Source organism: Callorhinus ursinus, unplaced genomic scaffold (assembly GCF_003265705.2).
Source record: "Callorhinus ursinus isolate GAN/ISIS: 27379988/994484 unplaced genomic scaffold, GSC_fseal_2.0 scaffold35, whole genome shotgun sequence".
NCBI lineage: Eukaryota > Metazoa > Chordata > Mammalia > Carnivora > Otariidae > Callorhinus > Callorhinus ursinus.
In genome coordinates, this window is record NW_027397097.1 from 15,235,520 (window position 1) to 15,263,292 (window position 27,773).

The 27,773-nt window shown below is 34.2% G+C and overlaps 1 protein-coding gene across 18 annotated transcripts in view; it reads right to left on the bottom strand.

Moving 5' to 3' along the window:
- Positions 1-27,773, bottom strand: part of PICALM (phosphatidylinositol binding clathrin assembly protein) — a 105,827-nt gene that overhangs the window by 18,333 nt on the left and 59,721 nt on the right. For 4 of the 18 annotated variants that reach the window (XM_073879832.1, XM_025894285.2, XM_025894289.2 and 1 more), the window contains 13 exons: positions 26,820-26,861; positions 24,739-24,824; positions 22,595-22,718; positions 22,208-22,344; positions 20,154-20,257; positions 14,157-14,306; positions 10,744-10,824; positions 6,569-6,676; positions 4,820-4,951; positions 4,697-4,727; positions 4,426-4,525; positions 1,820-1,843; positions 163-222 (listed from right to left, as the gene is read on the bottom strand). In XM_073879832.1, coding sequence (XP_073735933.1) covers positions 163-222; positions 1,820-1,843; positions 4,426-4,525; positions 4,697-4,727; positions 4,820-4,951; positions 6,569-6,676; positions 10,744-10,824; positions 14,157-14,306; positions 20,154-20,257; positions 22,208-22,344; positions 22,595-22,718; positions 24,739-24,824; positions 26,820-26,861 — 1,179 coding nt within the window. The remainder of the gene's footprint in view (positions 1-162; positions 223-1,819; positions 1,844-4,425; positions 4,526-4,696; positions 4,728-4,819; positions 4,952-6,568; positions 6,677-10,743; positions 10,825-14,156; positions 14,307-20,153; positions 20,258-22,207; positions 22,345-22,594; positions 22,719-24,738; positions 24,825-26,819; positions 26,862-27,773) is intronic. The other 14 variants (XM_025894286.2, XM_073879831.1, XM_025894291.2 and 11 more) reach the window with 14 other exon arrangements.

Consider the following 27,773-nt stretch of genomic DNA (forward strand, 5'->3'; position numbering starts at 1 on the left):
ATTCTAGAAATATTTATGAAACCAATGCTATGATACAAGGTTCTATGTTAGGCACTAAAGGTATGTGTGTCACCAAGTTCTTTTTTTAGTTAAGTCTGTAAAAAGTCATGTTAAATATGAATCAATCTATTTTCAAAAAGTTGTGTCTGGAAAAGTACTTACGATTCCATATCCTATCATGCCTGTGGGTGTAGTAGCAGGATAGGCCATTACAGGGGGTGCCTGACATGGTGGAGAAAAAATAAACAAGGATGTATAACTCATATTATGTCAACTGAATTCAAGGAATCAATAGCTGTAGTTCCACTAAAAAGAATTGCTAAGACAGCTGTGATTAAATGTGACACTTATGATCATTAATAAATCTGTGTCAACTAATGCTCAATGAAAGAGTGTCTCGAAATTAGCAGAAAAGCAGAATTAGAAAATACCATTTAAACTTAGATACAACAGTGATCTAAAATTACAATGTGCTTTTTATAGCTTTAAAGATCTTCAGATTTAAAAAAAATACTGAAAATTCTAAAATTTAAAGTCTATCACTATCATAAAAAATGTTTACCCAGGGGTACCTGGGTGGCTCAGGCAGTTAAGCGTCTGCCTTTGGCTCAGGTCATGATCCCAGGGTTCTGGGATGGAGCACAGAGCCAGGCTCCCTGCTCAGCGAGGAGCCTGCTTCTCCTTCTCCTCCCTGCTCATGCTCTCTCTCGCTGTCTCCCTCTAAAATAAATAAATAAAATCTTAAAAAAAAAAAAAAAAGTTTACCCAGAAGTAGTATTAGTGAATGTTTTCCTACGTGCTTCAGTATTTTGAGAAAGAAAAAAAAAATTAAAGATCCCAAATCAATTAATAATCTGATCTTCCAAAAAATTATTCTAAGGACCTCAATTCACTTTTTTTCAAAGAACCCCAAAGATTTCAAAACACTACTGGAGTATGACTATTTTTATGATGCACACAATTCTTATACAGAGTACATATATTAGCATTTTTTCTAATTTACTCTGTAAATTATTTAAACTATCTTCTGCAAAGCACCAATTTGGAGGGGCAAGAAATTCTTAAATCTACTTATGCTTTAATTCTTAAAAGAGCCACCTAGCCCTAAGATGTTTAAAGTTCCCCTCCACCTTCTACCCTACACCTCATGCTCTGTAAATACACAATCTGAGCACAAAATCATTTTAGATACATTTGCTGTCTTAACAACATTCCCTGTGTGTGTGTGTTATAATGAAAACTGAAACTGAATACAGGAGAAAGACCAATAACACTGCTGAAACATAAAAAATAACTGAAATTATATGGCAATTTGAACATATGCATGGAGAAGTTAAATGAAGCATAACTAAAGTGAATAGTTAAAAGTTTAGTATTTGAGTGAGCATGTAGGACTTATTGGTCTCTCCCTACTTAAAAACCGAGAGCTGCAAGAGCAGTAGACAAACTGCCAAGTACAGCAGAAGCCTGTAAGATTTCATGCAATTGTTATTTTCAACATTACCACAATCAACATTTCCCTTCATTCAGAAATCATCAAGTGCATAGTGGCAGCACAGATACACACAAAGACACCCAGCCATCTGGCAGCAAATGGCAGAATATTAAGCAAGAAAAAAAAAATCTGTCTTTCCCATGCCACCATCAGAATCAATTCTGCAACACATCCATGAAATCAGTAGATGCTAGAAAGAATTTTTGGCACATTGAAAATCTGAATGTGAAAACAAGTAATAGCTGGAAGGTTATGAGATTCTGCTACAGCAGTGGTTAATAGCATGCCAATTTATTGCAAAAAGGCTAGTTTTTGGTCACTTACGTATTGTGGAAAATGCATGCCATTCTGTTTTTCCCAGGGAGAACAATTACATAATGCAATAACACTGGATTAGAACAAGTACTTACACAACAGAAAATACAGAGAGAGCATTTTAGTTCACATGTACATTCAGTAACTACCTAAAATCCCTTGTATTTCCGATATCTAATGGAAGAACACCTATACTAAAACACTATCAAGGTTGACAAGGGAAATTTAGTCTCTGGCATAATCCCCTTACATATCTAATAGTTTATTACACGTATCATAAAACATAAAATCTAGCAGTAGTGTCAACACTGCAAAATTCAGTGCATCCCATATAAAGAGAGTTGCATTGTATGTCTACCATTCAGAAAAAAAGCAAGCAGTAATTAAAAGAATTTGTAGCATAACATCATCATATATATTAATAAAATACCAATGAATTTTTTAACTTAAAAAAGTTCAAAAACCTTGACAGTGTTTATGGATTAATAAAAAGGTTAGAAATGTAAAGAAACGTCATAAGCAGCAGTCTATCTAAGTAGTGAATCACATCACCAGCCCTATATGTTAGTCATTAAAAAGAAACTATGAAATACATACATACAAATATTTTAACAAAATTCTTAAGAGGTAACACACATTGACAGAGTACCATAAACATCATCAACTTACATACAAATTCTAAATGGTTAAATGCCTATTATATTCTGGTCGTCAATCTTAAGTCAAGTGCTATCTACAAACTTCTAATATTTCAAATAGGTTAATACCAATTTAATACAAAACAGAAAATATTCACTGTATTTTCATATCAGCATTTGGATTTATAACAGTCTTCATGTATTATCAGTGTATAATTCACACCTGAGGCTATAAAAATCCACTAACCTAACCTCTTGTCATCCCCTGGTCAGTGAGGTATGTGACAGTGCAGAGAAACACTGGATTCAGATCAGAGGGAATGGATTTCAACTAAAATCTGCTTTCTAGATGCTTTATACTTACAAAAGAAAAACTGCATAACTTTATTCTTGTAACTGGAATGCTATCAATTCAAACTTCCCCAAGAATGCACTGTTAACAGACTCAAGATTGTAAGGGTATGTGTAAAAAACCTAACAAGCTAATTAAATGCAAGGATTTATTATTAGTAATGGCAGTGAACTCTATCAATGAAAAACTGTTGCCTTAAAAAGGTGGTTAAGGACACCTGGGTGGCTCAGTCGGTTAAGCGGCTGCCTTCGGCTCAGGTCATGATCCCAGGGTCCTGAGATCGAGTCCCGCATCGGGCTCCCTGCTTGGTGGGAAGCCTGCTTCTCCCTCTCCCTCTGCCTGCCTCTCTGCCTACTAGAGCTCTCTATCTGTCAAATAAATAAATAAGATCTTCAATCAATCAATCAATCAATCAATCAATAAATAAATAAAAAGGTGGTTAAATTTACCAAAAAAAAAAAAAAGTGGATAAATCTGCTTACTTGCTAAAATTTGTGACCCCCAAAATCAATGTTTGTGGTACTTTCAAGGTCACTGACAGACATGCATAGAGTGGTGAAAAATTTGCTGCCTAATACCTTCGTTCTCAGCTGAGGTTGAACAAAGTGAGGTTCTGCCTTGTTTCAGCTTGGCTATAACGATGACCAGAGGGGACTGAGAAGGTAGGGAACAGTGCAGTGTATTGCACACTGCTCTGGCTGTGGAGCCAGCCTGATAGAGCTAGATTCTCAAGTCTAGCACCTGTGAGCGCGGCAGCTTCAGGTAAGTCACTTAACACTTACGAATTGGATTTTCTTTTTTGTTAAAAAAAAAAAAAGGCATCTACTAGAACAAGAATTTTTTAGGATTTAAGATAATAATGAATGTAAGGGGTGTGTGTGTGTGTGTATGTACACACACACACGTATAGCTGAGTCTCCTTATTTGCTGCACTTATGTTGTTAAAGCAACCCAACACTAAATCAGTGAACCATGAGCCATTACTAGAGGAAATATGTATGTATGTATATATGTATGTATGTATGAACCTAGCAATGGTTCAGTGTTCAGGGGATTTTAAGAATATAACTACAGCAAGTAAGGAAAATCAACTCTATGAACTATTCGACAATATTAACAAAACCAAGCACATATAGTTTCTTTACCAATGGTGAGATCAGAAAAACACTAAAGATTCTATATTCTAGATAAATAAATAATAAATTTGAGATCAGCAGTAGAGTTTATGCTCTGAGGTTGGGCTTCCTGTGTTCTAAAAATCTACCCAATCACTTAAGAACTCTGGGATCCTAGGTGTATTATGTAATAACTCTGTGCCTCCATTTCATCTGCACAATGGGGACAGTAATAGTTACCACCACAAAAGGTTTATTTGAGGATTACAGAAAATAAAGTCACACATTATTTATTAAAATGATGGCTGGCACAAAGTAATCCTTAAATAAATATTAGCTACTAAAATATACCTGGGAAATATAATCAGCTTCCTTAAAAAAAAAAAAATACAAATTACTTATATATCTAAAACTCAATAAACAATCTTCCTACTTACAGCTATCACTTTAAAAACATTTTCATGTTTTTCTCCCAAATGAGTCATGTTACCGTGGGCTTTTTCAACTCACCATTGTTGCAGCATTCCAAGCAGTTGTTGGTGCAACCTTTGGTTGCCAGTTAGATCCTCCAGTTAGCTTCTTTTCACCCGGCTGACTCCAATTTACATCACTTTAAATAAACATAAGTGAGAACGTTAAATGTCTGTAATTATAAAGCTTCTTTACTATAGAGTGAACAAAAAGCATTTAAGATGCAAAAGCTCTACACATATTTTTGAGATGAAAGCCAAATCAACCTCTAAATGGTACATGGGGGAAATAATACATATAGAACACTCACTTCTTAGTAGTTCCATTTCCAATGCCAAGATCTAGGACAGGAAATAAAGCATTTAAAAACTAGACTCATTTTTATAACACAATTTATCGTAAAGAAGATTAAAAGAATCCAAAGACTACTTACTGCCCACAAGGTTGGCTAAGGATGAATCCAAGTCATCAGATACTAACTTGTTAGGTGGGAGTTTGGCAACAGGAAGACTCTGGTTCTGAGAGGCCACTGTTGGTTTCAGAAGTCCACCTAGTTCATCAAAGCCTTAAAGTTACAAACAGATGAAATAGGATTTGTAAGGGACTTTATGGTGCTATAGCTTTCTATAGGAGATCTCTGCCTTTTCTACTTGTTTGCTGGAAAAGTCCTCCACAACACTGGGCATTAATTAATGACTTTAAATGGAAAAGGGAGAAACTCACTGTTTCAGAGTGAACTGATTGAAAAGGCAAATTTGCTTTGGGAGAAATCATGTCTCATTTCATGACAAAAGTATATTAAGGTTAAAAGGAATGAAGAAAGAAGCATTCAAATAAACAATTCTTATTCCAAAGTTGTGAAAGAGAAGGGAATGGAATGTAATTCTCCCCCTCACTGGCAAAATTTTCTGAAGATTTACTTATACCTGAAGAAATAGAGATAAAAAATACATCTCTGTTCCTTTGAAAAATGCTTCTTCTAAGAAATATTTTATAGACCTCTTTACAGTCTTCAGAGTGGAGAACGTAAGGTATATGTAAACCACTACATTAGAAGGAAGTGAAAATGAACCATTTGATTATTACTTTTCTTCTGTCTAAAAACAGTTAACCTAAATTATACCTAAGAAACTGCTAACCTTATGCTCCAACTACATTAAACCATCTACTAAACTAGAACACTACTTAGAAATGAAAACAATAAAATCCCTTAAGGTTCTCTACCAAAGTGAGAAGGTAAAGTGAATCCAATCAAACAAACCCACTAAAGGACTCAATAGCATGATCTAGGAATAATAGAGAATTTGAAAAAGAAAGTCACTAAAAATGGTGGTTTACAAAATATGAACAGTTGATCTCTATTTACTTTATCCTTTTTCCCGGAAAGACAAACTCAAAAGGAAAAAGTCAAATGCATCAAAAAATATAATTATAAACCTACTAGTGCACAGAAAAAAAAAAAATCTTAGTCCACACACACTCTCTATAAGCTTGCTTACTTTTTGTGTAATTATATAGTATAAAATCAAAAATGCCTCAATATGTTTCTTTAAATGACTTGAACTTACTTACTAACCAAAATCAAAGGTCATCTCATGCTAAGAATAGTAAATTTTATGGAAACTCTTAATCTTCACAAACTTCAAATTAACAAGATAGTAAATGAAAACAAATGGAAACCTGGTTCTACAAATTTATGTAAGTTCTTTTAAGACAAATGAACATACTATAGAAAGAACCATCCTTAAAATAACAAAAAGCCCCAATAGCTCTAATATTTAATACATTCTAGCTGTTTAAATACAGACTGTCTCAACAAGTCAGGTACCAAAGGTTTTATTTTCCTACTTTTCAAAAAAGCCAATTTCATTTCAGTAAAGGTAAAAATTGTAATGACTACAAAGCACAACATTCTACACAAAGTCATTAGCAATTTACCAATCTAATCTGAGCAAGATCTCACTAGCTCTGGGAGAAACAAAATCCTCCCAGAGTCAAAACTGCCACTAAGAAAAGGGTAATCCCTTGAAGTTCTCATCTAGTGGCTGGGAGAAGAGGAACAACTTCACTGGCTACCCCAATTTAATCTATTACATTATGTTCAAAAGAGTATTATTATCTGTCCTCGCACAGAACCTAAATGAGAACATTATAGTAATATTAATAAAACAATTTTTCTTACCCCCAGAATCTACAATAACATTGGTAGATTTATTTCCAAACACAGATTCAAAGTCAACATTAAGGCCAGCTGAAGGATGTGGTTGTGCAACTGGAGATGGAGTGAATCCTAAGAAAAACCAAAATGGAAAAAGCTCAATTCTTTAATATTTCTACATTTACAGCTCTTAATAATGATGACAATAGAATGGAAAAAGCAATGAATTCCCTCAATGAGAAACAAGACCAATCCTTTAAGCAAAATGTTTCTTAATATTACTGTATCTTTTTGCGGTGATGACATTTTCCATGACAAAATCATCCTACTGACAAAGAAAACTGACAAAAGAGCAACTGAAGTTGAACTACTGTTTGTTTCATTACAAAAGTAAAAGCTTTGCTTATCTTTTTACCTTAATTTTGTATACTAATGATTTTTAAAAAACTAAACACATCTAAAATTCCAGGACTTTGCATGAAGCCAAATATATACACAATGTAAATGATCACTTCGTAATGAAGTAAGTATTCTATGGTACTTTAAAAAATATGAATCTACTTAGATTCTACTTAGATCCAGGAGTCTTCCCCCTGCCCCACCTTCCATTATTTCTCTCACCTTCCTTCCTCTCTTCAATGGTTAATTAAATGCAATATGGTTTAAGTTCATTTGAGAAGTAACAGGATTCTGAAAGTTACAATCCACTAATCCTTAGGTTCCCCCTTTAAAAGTAGCATTTTAGATCTAGCATGAGTATTCCACTGGGCACAAATTTTTAAAAATGTTCTTATTCCAGGGGCACCTGGGTGGCTCAGTCGGTTAAGCTGCTGACTCTTGGTTTCGGCTCAGGTCATGATCGCAGGGTCCTAGGATCAAGCCCAGAGTCCAGGCTCTGCCCTCGGCGGGGAATCTGCTTGGGATTCTCTCTTCCTCTGCTTCTGCCCCTCCCCCTGCTCATGCACGCAAGCAAATGCACTCTCTCAAATAAATAAATAAATCTTTTTTAAAAAGTTCTTATTCCAGGGCGCCTCGGTGGCTCAGTCGTTAAGCGTCTGCCTTCGGCTCAGGTCATGATCCCAGGGTCCTGGGATTGAGTCCCACATCGGGCTCCCTGCTCAGCAGGAAGCCTGCTTCTCCCTCTCCCACTCCCCCTGCTTGTGTTCCTGCTCTCGCTGTCTCTCTCTGTCCAATAAATAAATAAAATCTTTAAAAAAAAAAGTTCTTATTCCATAATTACTTAATTCTTAAACCACTCTGAAAAACAATGGTCAGGGACACCTGGATGGATCAGTCAGTTAAGGTCTGCCTTCGGATCAGGTCATGATTTCAGGGGCAGGCAGTCTGTTTCTCCCTCTCTCTCTGCCCCTCCCCATTGCTTGTGCTCTCTCTCTCTCCTTCTCTCTCAAGCTGTCTCTTTCTCAAATAAATAAAATCTTAAAAAAAAAAACACCACAATGGTCATACAATGAGAACACAAACACTATCAAAGTACAAAATAATTTATCTGACCATTCATCAAGAGGTTCCCAGATTTCTAGACTTACGAATTTTAATATTTTAAAGTGTACAAGCTGTTTAAGAATTACACCATGGGCTCACTGGTTCTTCTCATTACTCCTTACAAAAAGAACTGATGTATCTACTCAAGGAAGACAAAAATCTACCGTGCTTAATTGTAAGAAGTACACGTATTGTTCTTTAAATGATTCTGGAATCGGTACCTTGGCTGGTCTCCAAAGTTTAGAAAATACACAGAACAGTAATTTATAACTAGGACAGCATATCAAATTCCTGTTTTCTCCTATTTTATCCTAGCTTTCTAGAATTTGGTTATTATCAGAGATAAGCCTATCTTTTATAGTAATCCATTTATTACTTTCTGTAAAGAGAGGAGCCATTTCCTGAGGTCCCTAGGGGCATCAATCTGTGTAATTATAAGACAATTACCTAAAAGTATAAAATGTTTGAGAGGATATAAAGTAATCCAGGGCTAGCACCTCAAATTTAAAACACCTCTAGGTATGCAAAAAGTAAAAAGAAATTTTTAATAAATTTTAATAGCTGACTGGCTCCCAGGGAAATAAGCAATGTAGTTCAAAGTAACAATCTTTTTTAAGTAGTAATACATCTTCAAGGTAAGAATTCTGCATTTTCATTTCAATGAACATTATCAACTTAAGGGCTGTTTATCCCAAGTCATATTTTTGGATACTGTTAGGATTTAATTTTTAAAAGTTACTTAAAGATTAAAAGCTACTATCACCATTTCAAAAAGAAAATTTATGGACAAAAAAAAAAGATGAAAAGGCTCTCTGAGTTAAGGTTAACTGTTTAAAATAATCATGATATTGAATTGACGACTCTTTCATTTCACCAAGGCCAATGAAAACTCTGCCACTGACCATCACTAATTGATAGATTAACATTTAGAAACCACTGCCTGGCAGAGCAAATCTCAAGAGGACAATAATAAATTAACTGAAAGGTACAAGATGAACAAACTTTGGGGACAGAAAGGCATTCCAAACACATTCCAGAAAAATGTACTGTTTTGGGGCACCTGGGTGGCTCAGTTGGTTAAGCGACTGCCTTCGGCTCAGGTCATGATCCTGGAGTCCCGGAATCAAGTCCCACATCGGGCTCCCTGCTCAGCGGGGAGTATGCTTCTCCCTCTGACCCTCTTACCTCTCGTGCTCTCTCTCTCTCTCGCTCTCCCTCTCTCAAATAAATAAAAAATCTTTAAAAAAAAAATGTACTGTTTTGTTAAGGGATTTTGGTAGCAGTTCCATAATAAATCAGATCTCATACTTTTTGTGAAAGTAACTTCTAATATTAAACCCTATTAAACACTATGTAAGAGCTTTATAAACAGTGTATTATTTAAACTTCACAATAACCCTATTGAGATAGTCATTATTATCCTCATTTTACAGATGAGGAAACAAAGAGATTAAACAATGTTACTCAAGGTCAAAGATTTATTAAGTGGCAAAACCAAGACTTAAACCCTAAATTGTGTGTTTCCAGAATCTTTTAGGGGTTTTCAGTTCATCTTAAGTATTTATATCCTAAGTATTATATAAACTAGTAGGCAGAAAAAGAAAATTCTATTCTTACAGCTATAATAATTAATTATATTTATTCAGCCATTAAAGTTATATGAAATTCTTGAGCTTCTCACAGCAAATGCTGGGCCAAAAAAGTCAACAACCATGGCAATTTTTTAAAGTCTAAAAGCAATGAAAAAAGTGTTCAAGGCTGTATCTGATTATATAATAATTTAGGTTAAAAAGTACATTCCAAATATAAAATGATTTGCATAAACAAGATGGTTTTCAATGGTAGTTTTAATGATAATTCTACGTACCAGGCATAGTGCTAGATTTTATACAGTCATATATGTAAACCTCATGACAATCCCAGAAGTTATTATTATCCCAATTTTCATAGGCTTAGAAAGGTTAAATACTTGTTTCAAGTCACACAGGTAAGGAAGCAGAATTGGAATTCAAACGAATTCAAATGCAAATTCACTGGATTCTAAACACACACTTTCTATCAAATGTCCTCATAAATTCCATTTTTAAATACTTTTAATCATGCCCAAGTCTGCTAGTCAAGAACCTCAATTCTTCAGTTGTGTCACACCTACTTTTTCATGCCAATTGAACTAAGGTAATCAACTCCTATGCACCAAAAAAGAAAAAAAAAAAAAATCAGCTGAATTTTGGGGTTTCATTACCACTGCAATGGCCCAGAACATGTTTGGAAAGATAGAAATGAGTATCAAAATGGCCATGCCTCTCTGGAAACTGTTCCCTATTTCTTCTGCCTTTGCAGTGCTGGAAAAGTACCCTTGTTTCTAGGAGAATGCCACAACTGCTCAAGGCAAAATTATTTAGTGTTCTATCACTAACATCTATACAAAGAGCTTTAAATTCCATAAGCTTGTAATGTTATAAGCTCATCTGAAAATGTGAACCTTTTGAGTATAGATTAAAGTAGGCAGATAACAAGCATCCATTCACAAAACAATCCTGTGTTTAATCAAGACAAACAAAATTAGGGGAAAAATGATCTGTTCTTCAAAAGCAAGTATTTTCTTACCAAATTAAAAAAAAAACTCATTTTAAAGAAAACAAAGAACTCCCTCCTGCATAAATAAATTGATAAACTTCAGAGATACCATTACCTACCTCCGAATAAACCAGCTACAGTAGAAGGCTCATGGCACATAAGGGTAGTACTAGGATAAGCTTGAGTGCCACAAAAAGAATCTGACAAGGCATACATGGGGGGGGGGGGGAAGGACAGAAAAAAAGGAAAAGAGAAAAATGAGGAGGAACAGTTAAGAGTGGAATGGAGTAATTAAAAAAACAAACCAACAAACAAAACAAAAACAAAAACAGGAGAGTCCAAGCTCTTAGTGTTCTTCAAATTACAACTTACTTTAAAAAGCACTTAAGTCTCCATTATGAATACTCTATTTAAAATATATTCACAACAAAATTTTAAAAATAACCAACATGTATTTCCTTAGAGAAATCAGCAGCAGTTGGCTTTTTAGGCAATATTAACACATCTTCTGATGTCTTCTCTTACCGATGAGTAAGCAGGCCTGAACAAGGTCACAGACATGGCATAGCTGGGACCACAACCCCACTCCTCTTGACTTATAATTGCTTTAATGAGGACAAGCTACTTCGTACACTGAGGTTCACATCATCAGATCAATGTCCTCCTCTGGAAGGGTTAGAGGGTGTCTATGTAGCTGTTCTGATTTTTCTGGGTCATTCTTAATCCTTTAGAGCAGAGGTTGGCAAATTATAGCCAGAGGCCTATTTTTATATGGCCATATGAGCTAAAAACGGTTTTTACATTTTCAAAGGGTTGTTTAAAAAAAAAATGAAAGAAAATAAAAGAAGAATATACAACAGAGATCTTATGTATCCTGTAAAGTCTGAAATATTTACTATCTGGCTCTTTACACAAAAAGTTTGCTGACCACTTTAAAGAGAAGCACTATCCAAAAAACTTTCTAGTATTACAAATCTGCTCTGTGCAATATGGTAGCCACTAGTCACTGAGCAATAGAAATGTGGCTAGTACAACTAAGGAACTAAAAATTTATTTGTAATTTAGAGTTTAAATGACAATAGCTAGTGGCTAATTAGACAACAAAGCTCTAGGAATGACATACCTTGGGTCGTCCTTTCCTGCTCTCAATACTCTGAGTAAGAAATTGTTGGAATTTTTATTATACAACCTTACTTCTCAGAACTTTTAATGTGAATTAAAAGGCTTCTTATTACAAAGCCTCTTCTTAGGATAGACATTAGCAAACTACAGCTGCATATCTTCGTAAATAAAGTTTTATTGGAACATAGCCAAACGCGTATTTATGTATTGCCTACGGCTATCTTCATGCTATAATCCCAAAGCTGGTAGCTGTAATGGAGACTATGTGGCTCATGAGCCAAAAATATTTACAATCTGACCCTTTAAGAAAAGGTTTACTGATCCTTGTTCCAGACTAATGCCTAGGTTGACAAGAGTGATTTATATTTTCCCATTCTGAACTCACTTTTACAAAAACGTTTAAGTACTGAACAGTAAGTTTTTGCTAATGACAAAACTTGGCAGATGTGATTTTTTTTAAAAAGTATACTTTGTACTTTCATTTGTACTATTTACACTCAAAGAATAACAGAGTTTAGATAAAGATTATTTAAATCTTAGTTTAAATAAACACTAAACAGAATTTAAATAAAGTTTACACTTCCACAAGGAAAGGGCACTGTAAAGCAAAGCTGCCAGACTCCTGCTTCAAGCTTTTGCTCCTATTAGCTGGGTTGTCTCAGTACATTAACTTTTCTCGGACTCAGGTGATCCATCCATAAAAATGGTAGTAATTCTATTATCAATATGAGAGTTGAGAACTTGACCAAATATTCTCTGGAGGTCCTCACAAGCCTAAAATCACCAATTCTAGGATTTTAATCTTCAAATATTCCTACTCACCTTGATGGCCATCAACTTTACTATCTTTCTTTGTTTTTTGGTCTTCCTCTTGCCCCAAACCACAGGCCTTAAACTTAAAAAACATTAGGAAAATGACACTTCTAGTATATTCCTTTTGTTACAGGCTTTCCTTGAAAAGCTTAATAATTAACTCTCTCACGATGGTTTTTTATATTTTTACTCTGCTGCTGTTTCAATGTGAAATAGCTATGGCCTTTAGCATTTAAGGTTACCGCCCTCCACTCTGTCCCTCTGGGGTGAATAGAAGACTGACATACTGAAGCACATGCACTGCTCTGACCTAAAAGATGGAAATTATAAGCCCCCAAGTAAAGACATATCTGTCTCATACCCCAAATTAAAGCAACTGACTTAAAAAGACACAGGAAGCCATACTCACTGAATATGCTCTAGTTCATATTCAATAAGTACAAAGAAAATATAAACTTATTAGAAAACCACATTCTAAGGATAACTCGAGTAACCCTTTATTACCAAGCAAATAAGGTGCAGCATTTCACAAATTTTCTAAAGAGTAGCGAAATACGAAATTTAGTTTCAACCACTTTTTATTTAATTTGTAATGTGTTACAATGACATGAAGGAATGCCTGCAATTAATTATTACGATTTGGAGCTATGAGACTAGTTATATATAATGACAGCACCTGCCTTGGATCTTTCTCAAATCTCTACTCTTTTCTAGTCACCTCTCTTCCACCCCCTCAGATATATCGAACAGAATGTTCAGAATGTGGCTACATGATCTATTTAGGGTACACAGATGACTTTCTGCATGCTGCTTTAAACAAAGATTTCAATTTGCATCACCTTATTCTCTGAATTGAATAAAAGCAGTTTCACCATCTTTTAAGAGGTGTTCAGCATCTTTTCAGCAGAATTCAAAAATGTTAATTTCAGGTTAGTATATACTCAAAAATTTACATTTCCTTGTACAGCTCTGGAGTAAAACTTTACCTTTTTACGGATTTTTATACCACAACCAAAGGTGATTTAGATGAGTTGTTTTTCATTTTCTACTTGTCTTTTATCTCCAGGCTAACAATGAAGTGAAATCCTTAAGAATGGGACAAAGGGTATGTATGGATTTGAGACAATCTAAAATTGTACTATTCACAGTTTAAAAAAAAAAAAAAATGAAGATAGCTACTGAGAGTGATAACCACCCTCTCTCCCAAACACAGAGGGAAAGATATAAGCACGCACATGTCAGTAAGTTTAAGAGATGTTACCCTATAACCAACTCTCTGAATTAATAAACAAAATGTGGGGGGAAAAATGTGGCAAATGATGTTAGACAGCTTGCGTATCACACTATCATATGACAGAGAACAAAACACTTAAACACAACTTCAAAGGAAATTTCCTTTCCTAAAAACTTGGATTAAATAAAATTAGGGATACTAATTTAAAAATGTTACTACATTATTGCTCTTTAGTTTATTTTAAAATTTGATATTAAAATCCAAAATAATTATTGCAGTGCCTTAAAAATAATTAATGAATACGTAAAAAATACTTAGGCAGTATAAACATTAATTGGAAAGAAAGGTTAAATGGTACTTTACCAACAAACATTTCATGAGTAGGTGTCCTAGTAGTAAAAGTGGATACATCTGAAGAAATGGGAAGGTGAACATCACCACTACTTTTTGTGAGGAAAGGATTTAAGCTTGGAATGGCATCATCAACAGCATCTACAGTAGCAGAGAAAGGATCTGTGCAGTCCAAGTGCATTACAGCAAAATGAAGAAAGGAAGTAAATTAATTAGTATTGTAATTAGTCAAAAGATGCAAAGTGAAAAGTAGCTGCTATATTATTGTTTATTAATCTTAAGTGCAAAATACCTAATCATCATCATCAAGATGGAAGAACTACATTTAACATCTTTTAAAATGAATCCTTACAAGAAAACATTTATGTGTCTAATTAACATCTGTAGCATACTAAGGACAGATCTGCTCTCCAACATCAGGAAGCCAACAGTCAGGTAAAAAAGAGAATAACCAAAATGCATCTATAAAAGAGCCACCCACCCTGGACCATGTTCCCCACCTTACATGGGAATGTATTGGCTTTCATGGCATAGCTATGTTTATTCAAGTAACAGATATAAACAACCAATATGTGTGTGGCACAAGTGAAATTTCAAAAAACAAAGAGAATTAGGGGTAAAGAGCTATTTATAACATGTGGGGTAAGTATTATAAAGGGTTCAGAGGTAGGAAATAAAAAAAATAAAGATGAAGAAAGGGTCTAATGATTTAGAAACCGGAAAGGAATTTTAGAAAAATTAAGAATAGAGACAAAAGACTCGTGGCCATTTAGCGGACTGGGAACCACTCTGAAGGTCCAGTTAAGAGTTCTAAAGCCAAATCATTAAGGCTTTAATAATGCTAAAGGAATGATAAAAGTACTGTTCCATATTAGGATGGTACCAAATGTGTATTATTATCAAAGCCTATCTCTAAAGTTATTTTAGAATCAGATATTTACTGTACCTATACCTCATTCAAGATAACCATCATTCTAATGATTGAAAACCATTCATCATTAGCAGCAAAAACACTCTTAACCTCCTTGTTCTGTACTTTAAGCAAGCAGCCTGTTCTTGCCTACTCTAGTCTAGTTTGTGATGCTCACTTAACAGTATAGTATTAAGCACTGTATCTTACTCTAAGACTGTAAGATAAAACAATAAAAACACAAAAATAGCCTAAGGACCAGCTCATTCACTACAAACACACTTTCTCCTAAAGTCAATAAATTCAAAGCAGGTGTTCCACAAACCCTACAACCTATTTAAAAAAGGAAAATATCAAGAAAATACTGAGGTCACTGGCTTATACAGAATCTTTTTAAAAAACTTTAATTTTTCTATCACACAGGACCTTTTCTAGGAATTAAGCATTCCTATGGAACATCAACTCACACCCAAAAATAAAGTCTTACAAATGACCAAAATTCACTGATATAGTATTCAAACTAAAATGATCATGTTTAACACCTTTCCCATCTCTCCACTCCTCAATAAATGGAACAGGGAAAAATCCAAAAAAGTTAATTGAGAAATAAGAAGCAGAAAATAGATACAAGAAAAAGGTTTTCTGTCCTAAAATAAAACTGTAATGATGACCACTCTAACTCCTTTCTGCGTAAAGAAGGAGATGTATTGTTTAGAGCTAATCGATTTGTTGAAAGTACTATTTTAGAATATTGAATAGTGGCATGACGTTTTTAAAGTATGTTATACATGGTTGGACCCAAAACATCTCTAGTTTTTCCATGCAAAAGAAGCCAAGAGAGAAGTCATTTGAAAAAACACATTTTTCTATTACAGATCTATTAGTTTATGAGAAAAGACACGTTTGGGAAAAGTCATTAGTGATCTGCTGCTCTGATGAATGATTAAGTTCTACCTAAGTACTTATTATCAATCATTCTCTATTATATGAAACATCCTAGAGAAGATTATGCAGAAACATGCAAGCGCACCTGTATTTAGGTCCATTAAACAGTAAGAAAAAAGTTCTTAATCTACTTGACAAAATATTAAATAATATTTATCTGTTAGTGGATACTATACTATCAATAATAAAAACAAATTCATTAAGATAAAAAAGAAATAATGTTCCAGCTATCCCCACTTAAACTTTATTCACCAGACTGGCAACTACTCTAACTTCGTTAAACTTTTTAAAAAATCATTTTTTCCATTATTTTTATCATTATTCACTTGAAAGTTTAGTTTTATGTTACAATAGCAAAGAAAAATAATCCAAAAAAGGTGAGGATTAAAACAGCAGTCATATTTTAATGTTGAGGTCCTAGATACTAGATACCTACATTGACACAAGTTTTTCATAAAGCATTGTGTTTCATGCCAGCTGAGAGTAAAGCAAATTAAACTTCAGAATGGAAATTCTTTTTCACCTGAATTAAATTTTGAAATCTAGCTTAAGATACACATCAGTGTACTGAGCTGATAATATTGCTCATTTTTAGATTTGCTATAACACAAAGTTTTAAAGGTGATATAAACTTAAATCTTCTCACATATTAGTATTCAACACCAAGTGCTTTGTTCAGACTCCAGACCATTTCTTGAAAAATCAAAGGCTCATTAAAAATGCAATAAGGGGAACAGAAGAGCTTGTGTTCTCTCTTTCATGCTCATTTTTAGGTGGAATCTTAAATGCCTTTTATATAAACATTCAAACCTTAGTTCCCTTTAACTCAACATCCTAACTTATCTGTGACTGGGAATATACAACATCTCTATGGTGCTTTATAAGAACTACCAAATCTGTTATAAAAAAATACCAACTCTGCTATTAAAAACCATTTTAGCATATGAAAGCAAGACAAACCTAGAATAAGATTTTAGGATTATCAAAAAAAATCATACCTTTGGTTTGCCACATGCTATAAAAGCAGCATGATGTAAGACATTACATATTTCAAATGTTAGGTAAATTGTTAATTTCAAAAAACTTTTAACAATGTTATGATCAAAACGTTTTATTTACATCATTTATTTATTTATCTCAGTCTAACTTAAATTTCAAAAATAAAGTAAAAAATCTTAACCCAAGTCCTGGATATAAAAAATACATTGACTGATTTAGGAAGTATTCAAAGTTCTTGACTTAAAACACTCTTCAGCTATCCAATTACACAGAAGTCAAAACTCTGAAATTATCACCAGCTCAGGAATCAAGTGTCTTTTTTTGAAAGCCAAGACAAGATTTAATTCTTAAGTTGAGAGGTTCACAGTAAACATCACTGTCCTTTCCTCATATATAACGATAAGCCTTTGGAAAAATAATGGTCAACTGCTATAGCCTCTGCTCCCACTGTACTTGATTTGTATTTTTAATATTTTTAACAGTCTCACTTTTACATAGCAAGCCTAATGTTAATATGAAGGAAATTTTGATGGAAATAGTACCAAGAGCAAAATAACCTAAAACAGGAAAATAAAACATGATTAAGTATATTCCAACATACAGTATTCACCCACAGACTGCTATGAAATGATTTCTTCTAACAGGACATTAAACAACTCTTACACTGAAATTACTTGAAATTATTCTCCCACAATAATAGTCTATCTGCCTTCATGTGAGTTCAATAATTCCAAGCCAAAACTTTAACTTGTGATTATTAGAACTAATTATATATGGTGTCCAAACAAAAAACTTCACAGTTCAGTTTCTTTGAAATGTATCAGTTCTCACTAAGACTTGTGTAAAATTTCTCATCCATTTAGAAAAACAACTTTCAGGGGCGCCTGGGTAGCTCAGTCATTAAGCGTCTGCCTTCAGCTCAGGTCATGATCCCAGGGCGCTGGGATCAAGCCCCACATCGGGCTCCTTGCTCTGTGAGAAGCCTGCTTCTCCCTCTCCCACTCCCCCTGCTTGTGTTCCCTCTCTCGCTGTGGGTCTCTCTGTCATATAAATAAAATCTTTAAAAAAAAAAAGAACAACAACTTTCAGCCTTAACTTTAGAAATCTAAACAGTGTGTCTGGTTTTTTTTTTTTAAAGGGGAGTAAGCAAGCTAAAACTGCTTACATGGTCATGTCAATTCTACTAAACTTCTAAAACAATTCACAATAAGCAGAAAATAAGCATGTAAATTTCGCCAGATTAAAAATCCTAAAATTAGGACATATCATTAGGATCTTTAAAAATTATTTCTTGGGGGGCGCCTGGGTGGCTCAGATGGTTAAGCGTCTGCCTTCGGCTCAGGTCATGATCCCGGGGTCCTGGGATCGAGTACCACATCGGGCTCCCTGCTCCTTGGGAGCCTGCTTCTCCCTCTGCTTCTCTCTCTCTCTCTGTCTCTCATGAATAAATAAAATCTTTAAAAAAAAAAAAAATTATTTCTTGGGGTGCCTGGGTGGCTCGGTCGTTAAGCGTCTGCCTTCAGCTCAGGTCATGATCCCAGGGTCCTGGGATTGAGCCCCGCATCAGGCTCCCTGCTCGGCGGGAGGCCTACATCTCCCTCTCCCACTCCCCCTGCTTGTGTTCCTGCTCTCTCTCTGTCAAATAAATAAAATCTTAAAAAAAAAAAAATTACTTTCTTAACCTTAATTTGCTGTCTACATTTCATTCAGATAATTCTAAAATATTTATTGACTTTAAACTTTTTTTTTTATTTATTTATTCATGAGAGTCAGAGAGAGAGAGAGAGAGGCAGAGGGAGAAGCCGGCTCAGGGAGCCCGATGTGGTACTCGATCCCAGGACCCGGGATCATGACCTGAGCCGAAGGCAGACGCTTAACCATCTGAGCCACCCAGGCACCCCTTACTGACTTTAAACTAGTTTACTGACTTTAAACTAGCTTATCAGTTTTAGAAATCAACTCTGAGATCTTAAGATTTAGCTAAATTAAACTAATCTTTTAAGTCGGTTTTTTAATCAAGTCATGGCTCACAAGGTTAGTCTAGAAATCTAGTGTTTTAGTGTTTCACTATTCCTGTTCCCTGCCATATTTTGAACCAGAAATAACCTGTCCAGAAAAAAAGAAAACATCCACTCATTGAACAAACTTATTATACTAAATAGAACGTCAAGAAGTAACTATAAAAAATAATGAAAAAGTTCTTAAAACTCGAATCATTAAAATATAGATGAAACAAGTCTAATTCATATTAACATAAAAATTCTCTAGAACAATTACTTTATCTTGCTATGAGAGGTAAACTGATCAATTCAGATTTTACACGTGAGCCAACAGAACTTTTAAGGTAGCTGACCATTCTCTATTGTTCTGTGGACAGTATCCTTGGCTCAGAATATCTCCCCTTTTACTCACAAACAATTTTTGAGTGTTCGTAAAATAATACATATATACAAACAAACACAACCAACCAAATGAAGTAATTTTGAAAACATATTATATGCCTAAACAAAACTGCTTAAAAACTAACATGGACTAGAGGTTCAATCCTTCGAAGATGCCAGGTCAATGATCATGATATAGTTACCCTAAGATCAGTAACTACTCCAGGGCAGCAAACATTCCTGTTCCTATTAGTGGAAAATTCTTTGAATACCAAAATCTTATAGGTCTGAACTAAATACAAGTAGCATAAAGACTGTCATGACATTCCCAGTCAGAACAAAGTTCACTGCCTGATAACACCATATGAGTTTTATTAGAACCTTATCATATATTTACATGACAGGAGTTTTCTTTCTCCCTAAAGTCACTTTTTTTTCTGTACCAAAAACAAAATAACCCTTAGGCATTTTCTGATTATGGAACAGATATTCAACACTGAAAGAATGATTTCATACTTCAACATACACTGGGTCCTTCCTCTTCACCTTCATTAAAACTTCATTTCATAATTTAATTGAAACAGAAATTCCAAAATTACATTTACAAATACATGAAAACATCTTCAAGGAACAAAATGACTTCTTTGCCACTGTAATATTTTTCAAGTTCTCACGTATCAAGTGTAACCAAAAATTACACAAATAAGTGAAACACTACAAAATGGGAAGGGAGTGGCCTATACAACATATAAAGCAGAATTCCTTAATGCTTACCTCCCCATGTACTTGCTACCTGAGACGCAGTAGACATAGGAAGTACAGATGGGTGAAAAGTTGGCTGTTGCAAATCAAGCAGATCATTTGGTAGCTTTGATGTGCTAGGAAAATATTTTGAAAAGATGATTTATTTATTTATTAGGTAAACATTGCTGTATCAGCCACCCCCTTTCTCCTGCCCAGTAAATAAAAACATTAAAAGTGAAAAAAGTCCCCAGTAATGTAAACCCCAAAAGGAGGAACAGTTTCAGCAAGATAACAGTTGCGTATCTTTTATATATATAAGAGCATATTTTTATTTATAACAGTGTATTTCTAAGGAGGTTTGGAAAAAAATATTCAAGTACCGTATTTTGTTTATATAGGATTCAAATAATTATAGCCCTTCTGGAAAGATCAGTGACTGCCCCAGGAAAATATTGATTTCCTTACTGAAATGAACCTAAACAACATGATTCTGAAATACGAAACATCCTGGCAATTTTAATTTTTGTAAGGAAATTTGTTTTCTTACTTTTAATCTTCAAAGAACTTCAATTACATTTGTAATAGTAATACCCCTAGCAAAGTAAGATACCTGTTAACTTCAATTCTATTGCTTCAATATCCAAATATACCAACAATACAGGAAAAAATTATACATGCATATATGATATAAACTTACAAAAGAGCTACCCTATGCCACACTCCAGGGGGCACTATTTACAGGATATGTTAAGACTGTTATGTGATTAAGGAATAACAACTCAAAAAAAAAATCCTAGAGTTTCCATGAATTAAAGCATTATGTATACTATAGCACAGATTATTTTTAACTTACTCAAAAACAAAATGTCTTTTAAGACGTAAAAAATAGTTTTGATAGATAAGTAAAAATACAAATGCATTTAGTACCTTGAGGAAAAAAAAAACAGAATAGGCAATAAGCATTCTAAAACAGGCTGTAAGATCTGCCCTCAATTACAATTAAAAAGGTAAAAACTTTGAGTGTATTAAGTGAAATAGAACATAGTCAAATTACTTATCTAATAATTTAATTCTCAAACATTCAACATCTTTTCCATTTACCTCTCCTAAGACAGACTCTGTCTTTAGGGAAGAGGTAACAACTAAGTAAAAGTTACACTGAGCTATGAGAGGACTCAGTAGGTGGGAGGGAAGACCTTTTAAGAATGAGTTAATAAAATAAACAGCAACAACAAAATCAAAGAAAACCCTCTCTGTGGAGCATTTACCTTGTGCTAATTAAGCACTGTGCTAAATCCTATACTAGCCACCGGGGAGTCTGCTGCAAATGAAAAATCTTGGGACTTACCCTATACCTACTGAATCAGAAACTCTGAGGGTGAGACTCAAAAATCTGTGGCTTCAGAAACTCTCCAGGTGATTCTGATGCTTACTAAAGATTGAGAACCACTGACTTGTACCATACATCTTATTTGGAAACAAGTTTAAAAAAAAAAAAAAAAAGATGGAAGAAAAGAAAAGTAATAACAACCAAGATTCAAACCAGAATCTGACTTCCAAACTGAGACTTTAAACCACTCTGAGGTAAAAGAAAGGACAAATTTAGAAAAAGTCAATTATCCTAATTTGCCTGGAAATATTAATTTCCATTGTTAAGTAGCTTTACGCAACAAGATTACTGAAGTTGGGCTGGTAGGCTTCAATGCCACAGAAACCTGGCAACTAAACTCTTACTATGTTCCAGATCACTGAGTTTAACACCTGGGAACAGACATGAAAGACATTTAATTTAATATCCAATGAAAGAATACTATGAAACAGATTACATATCCATGTACATAAATGAAACATCTGCCCACTACATTCCAATTAGTATAAATTTGTAATTCAGCCATCTTCCATTTCCTAAAAATGCAAAATATAAACTCTTAATTATACCACTATCACCATCTATTACCACCTCCTTTGTGTGAATTTATGAATACAAAATCATAAACTAAATCTGAAAAGTTCTGTAACATTTCTATGAGAAGTCTGTCTTTAGATCTAAGTATTCAAAGGTAATCTTTATCTCTTCCACCCACCTGTTAGAAGAACTAGGGGTAGAAAAGATGTCAATGGCTGGTGCAGTCATTATACCCCCTGCTGAGGTGGACACAGGAGAGGCTGCGGTTGTTAAAGAGGTATGAGGTTTCTTTGCAAGTTCTTTTAGGCGCTGTTCCTATGGAGAAAAGAAACTAGCATTAAGGAATCCAGAAAGCAGACGTGTTTTAAGGCTTCAGAAAAAAAGCATTACCTAATTTTGTTCTGATGGCAGAAAGGTATTCCCTGTTTCATCAACCATTCAATGTCAGGATGAAAAATCAGACTACTGAGTGTCACCCCATTTGAAATACTGTTATTTAGAGGTCCCAATTACTTGATGAACACCTGTACTTGTTTTTCCCAATACAGAGAATGCAAACACCTACCTTTAAAGCTTTTAAACGAGCCTGTTCTTCCTCTAATGCTGCCTGCTTTTCCCTTTCATCCACTTTGGTTAGAGACAGGCCAGTGCTTGCCAGGGAAGAGACTGCGTTGGAAAGTGTTGTCGCCCTAGAGTAATTGGACAAAGGTAATTTGCTTTTTTGCAAACTAGTTATGAAATGGTCTGGCAACACAGCCATGGATAAGCACTACAATTATGAACTTACCTTATGGAGTAAAAATCAGTACTTTAGATGAACTATTCTACCCACAGGATTATTAGTAATTAGCTAATTTATACAAACATTCTCTGCTTTTTAAATTGTTAGACTTTGGAAAGGGTTCACAATAACTTTGAGGGACACTGCTTCTTCCAAGTCCCAAGGGAAGGAACCAATGCAATTAGGAAAGAGCTCATGTGCTCCCAGGAAAAGCTTGATGGGTAAAATGTATGGAGTTTCTCACAGGAAATTACTCTGCTAATTTACAGCCTAGGTTTTGGCAGTACTAATACAGGAACACTAAAATATGAGTACTAGTAATAAGTAATGTGTGTCTAGATGTTTCCCTTATAATAACACCCAAAAATGTCACGATCCCAGAGGACCACAGGTTCCTTCAAAGGAAAATCAATTTTATTTCAGTCATTAGTCCACCTGGCACCTCCTTTCTATCTGCTAGTCTTTTGCCAAGCTAGAATTTCCTTTTCAAACATGTCACACATGCACAATGCATCATCTCTCTCTGGCAGATACACAGCAAGTCACCTCCTTTCCCTTATATCAAAATTTTATCCATACCATAAACCCCAACAACATTAAATTCCCAAATGTTAATTCTAAGCAACATAAACACATGTAGTAAAGAATTCTAACCTGAAGAACTACTCCTCAATGACCTTTACTCATTTTCCTTTTATCACACACCAAACATCATTAGTTTCTACTCTAAGCATACAAGTGGCAAATCTATTCAAATTTTATGTAAAATCAATTTTATAAAGACACAACTTAGAAGACAAGGGAAGAGTAATATAGTTGTGATAGAAATGCAAGAAACTCAGCCAATTTTATGATAAAGTATGAGGTTAAGTCAATATACCTGAACTATTTGACTTTATTTTTCATTACTTTCTCAGGTAAGTGAGCCGTATAATTTGGCTTATACTTCTAAAAACCTACTAGAAAATTCAACGAACAAATTTGAATTAAAAAGTACTAAAATCCAGTAATAACACTTTCCTTTAAAAATTACTTAAATTTTATTGCCACAAAAAAAAGTTCTGAAACAATCAAAAAGTCTACAGAGAAGGAAGGTTCTCGTTATAAATGTTTTACACAAAATTTTTTTCATACTATTAAGAGAAAATTGTCGTAAAAAAACATGAGAATTACTCAAGTCACTACCCAACACAAAACTCATGTTACACAGTCAATATGAGATGATCTGTGCTATGTTCAATTTGGTAGGTTAACTGGTTTTAGTCTTGGAAATCAGCTCAAAGCCCAATAGATTGATTAAAGTATGTAATAATCAACCACATGAATTGGCATTAGAGAAAGATGATGAAATTTTATGTCAGACATCATAGGTTTGAGTCCCAGAATTACTACTGCATACATTTCACTGGCCTATAGTGGGGGTTAATCAAATTTGTAAAAGGGCATCTTATAATTATAAGACACCATATGAACCAATGCATTATCACCTTTTTAAAAAAAGTTTATTTTTAAAATTTATCATTTTTCTTAAGTTTTATTTATTTTCAGTAATCTCTACACCCCATGTGGGGCTCAAACTCACAACCCCAAGATCAAGAGTCGCATGCTCTTCTGACTGAGCCAGCCAGGTGCCCCAACGCACTATCACCTTTGAGAGAAATACTGACATTATGAATATAATTACAAACCATGTAGTCAGTGTTATCATCTTAAGAGATGCTGACATCTATTGAAGATCAGGAATTATTCCAAGAATTTATATGTATTAACCCATTTAATCCTTGGCAGCAACTCTATGAGGTAGATGCTATTAATTACAAATGATTAATCAAGATAAGGGGGAGTCAAATAACTTGGAACTTAAGCTAGATTCATCAACTCTCTCAGAAACATCACTCCTGCTCTTTGCCCTACAAAGAATAATGTACCTGCTTGCAGCCGTAGAATCTTTAATTTTCTTTCCTTCCAAGGAAGCTAAATGCTGTTCCAAGGCATCAAGAAGACTGCTTGGAGCCTAAAATTGTACAAATATTAAAATTTTCATGATAATTAGGCCACTGGTCAAAAAAAATTAAGTATCACCTAACATATGAGAGTAACAAAAATAGGTATATTCCTCATGAACTAATTAGCAGTGGAGTTTTAGCTACCAAAGAATAACATTATTATTTTTATTACATAAGCATGACCTAGTAAGGGGTATTAATAAACATAACCAAAAATATAAAAACTGAGACTATGGAAACATGAAAACATTAAGAGGTTCCTGCAAGTAATTAATTTTTTTAATATTTAACTTATTTGAATTTTTAATAAAAACATACTCCTAAAAGCTTGACATACTGTTGGGCAATGTTCCCTGTAATTGATAAATACTTGCTGAGTAACTGAAAGTGCACAAACATTATCAATGTGATACAATCTTTTACCCACTAGAATGGCTAAAGTTAAATACACGACTAGCAACATCGAACACTGGTGAAGATATGGAACAAATGGAACTCTTATACAATGTCGGTTGAAATTCATCCGCCTTGAAAAAGGATCTGAATTTTTTTTTATGAAATTAAATATACACCTAGCTTAACTATCCAATTCCATTCCTAATTATCTACCCAAAAGACATAAAAACCTATCTCCACAAGAAAAGACTTGTTCAAGAATGTTTTTAGTAGCTTTATTTACAACAGTAAAAAACTACAAATAATCCCAAAGTCCATCATTTGGAAAATGGATAAACAAAACTGTGAAGTCACACAATGAAATACTATTCAGCAATAAAGAGGAATGAATTAATGGTACACTCAATACATAGAGCTCAAAACACTATGATGAGCAAAAGAAGTCAGATACAAGAAAACCACTTGGATGATTCCATTTATATTACATTTAAGATCTAATAAAATTATGCTATTAGAAGTCAAAACTGATTTATGGAGAGGACTAGGGAGTGGCCAGAAGAGGATCTGAGAACTGGGGTGATGGAACTGATCTATATATTGAATGGTGTGCTGATTACACAAATGTCTACAGTTAATCAAATTTGACTGAAATAGATATTTAGCTCAATTTTGTTTTAAAAAACAAAGACTGGCCTTTAAAGGCTATGTATCAAATCTTAATATGAAGAGCTAATTACTTTCAAAAGGAAACAAAGTGAGCTGACAAGAATTGTTCACTATCTTTCAGTGAAGCAAATCCATCAGTGGCATTTACTTGCCCCAAATATTCTTTAGGATTTGAGATAAAGAGTTACTGGATTACAGGTATCTAAATCTACCAATTATGACTTGAACAATTTCCTTCATTCTGCATTTTCTCTATATACAAGACCTTACCTTAGTACAAGAAAGATACACTAGAAAACAAATTAAAGCCAAAAATATTAGATTATAACATTAATGTCTATGTTGAACTGAGAATACATGTGCACCACTCCCTAACCTCAACAAAATGTCTAAGACTCCAAGAACTCTTGTCAGAGATGATGATGAGAATGTTGTTGACAGTGATTAACATTTAAAAAGCTATTACAGCACAACAGGCAACATGCTAGCTACCTTGTATGTAATTACTGAGTCTATGAGGAAGGTACTAGTATTATATCCATTTTACAAATGAACAACCTGAGACAGTGAAATGTAAATATCTTGCCTAAGATCACATATCTGATATAGAGCAGGAGCCAACACAGAGTCTAAGGTATATCTAAGCTGAAAGTTTAGATAAACTACTATGCAACAGAATCCTACATTAAAACTGGGCTTTGCACTGGAGAGATTAAAGGAAATAAACTAAAGGAATAGTATAGTAGTGGCTAGCTCCACCAACATAAGAGATGAAGAGATCATAATGCTAGAACAACAGTCAGCAATGTATCATGTTAAAATCTGTCAAGAAAAATTACACTGATCTCCTTGACAGTAGGAGCTGCATATTATTCATCTTTGTACCATTCACACCTAGCAATACAGGCAGACAGTGAATTGATATTATGCAATATACTTACCTGTGAAAGGTCTGGTATATCACCTCTGTCAATTCCAACTTGCTGTAAGAAGCAGAAGCATTGTATTTAATGAACAAAATTATAATAAAGAAGTAATAAAATAAAATTTAGAAAATGAAATTTACGGCAAGTATTGTGAACAATATTCTGGACAGAAATCTTTAAAATCAGAAGAATATTTAATCTCCAGAGGTATCATTCAATATTCCTAAGGGCTTAGATGTGCTTTAACAGCTCTGAAAGTTATAAAAGGAGAACTAGAGGTGGTAAATTCAATAAGACTATTAAGTTACCAGCTCCACATCTTCTGAGCACCTAGGTAAGCTAAGCTGTCACAATCTGCAAGCCCAAAGATAGTCTCATGAAAGAATATTTTATTTCTCACATCATATGGCATTAGCCATGTATTTCATCTCAGACCAAAAGAACTGGAGGTAAATAAAGGCTTAAAATTTAAGTCAATAACTACAACTATCAAATGCAAAGAACATAAGAGGCTAAAGGAAAAAGTCGACAAATTAAAACACTTAAAGAATTTACTGGAAACAGTATAAACACTACCTTCTTCTTGTTTTAATATATGACTGACACAAAAGAAATGGAAAAAAAATTGATTTCTCCTTGAGAGATACTTTAAATCCAATATAATCTTCAGTAGACTTCATAAAATAGCTAATGTAAAGTTATTTTCTTCAAAGGTCTCATCGTCCTATTCTATCCTACTCCATCTACTATAGACTGAAATACCACTATGGTAACAGAGCTAGAATCACCAACTTGCTAGTTCCAGATTAACTACTTTGATATAATTGATCAATTATAGCCTAGTCATCTTCCAAAATTATCCTAGCAAGACATCTCTACTGGTGATGGGCAGAGGGCAGAGAAAGTGAAAACAAAAACTCTTTGAGAGCTGCCTCTGGGCAAGCAAGATAATGCCTGCAAGCATTACCA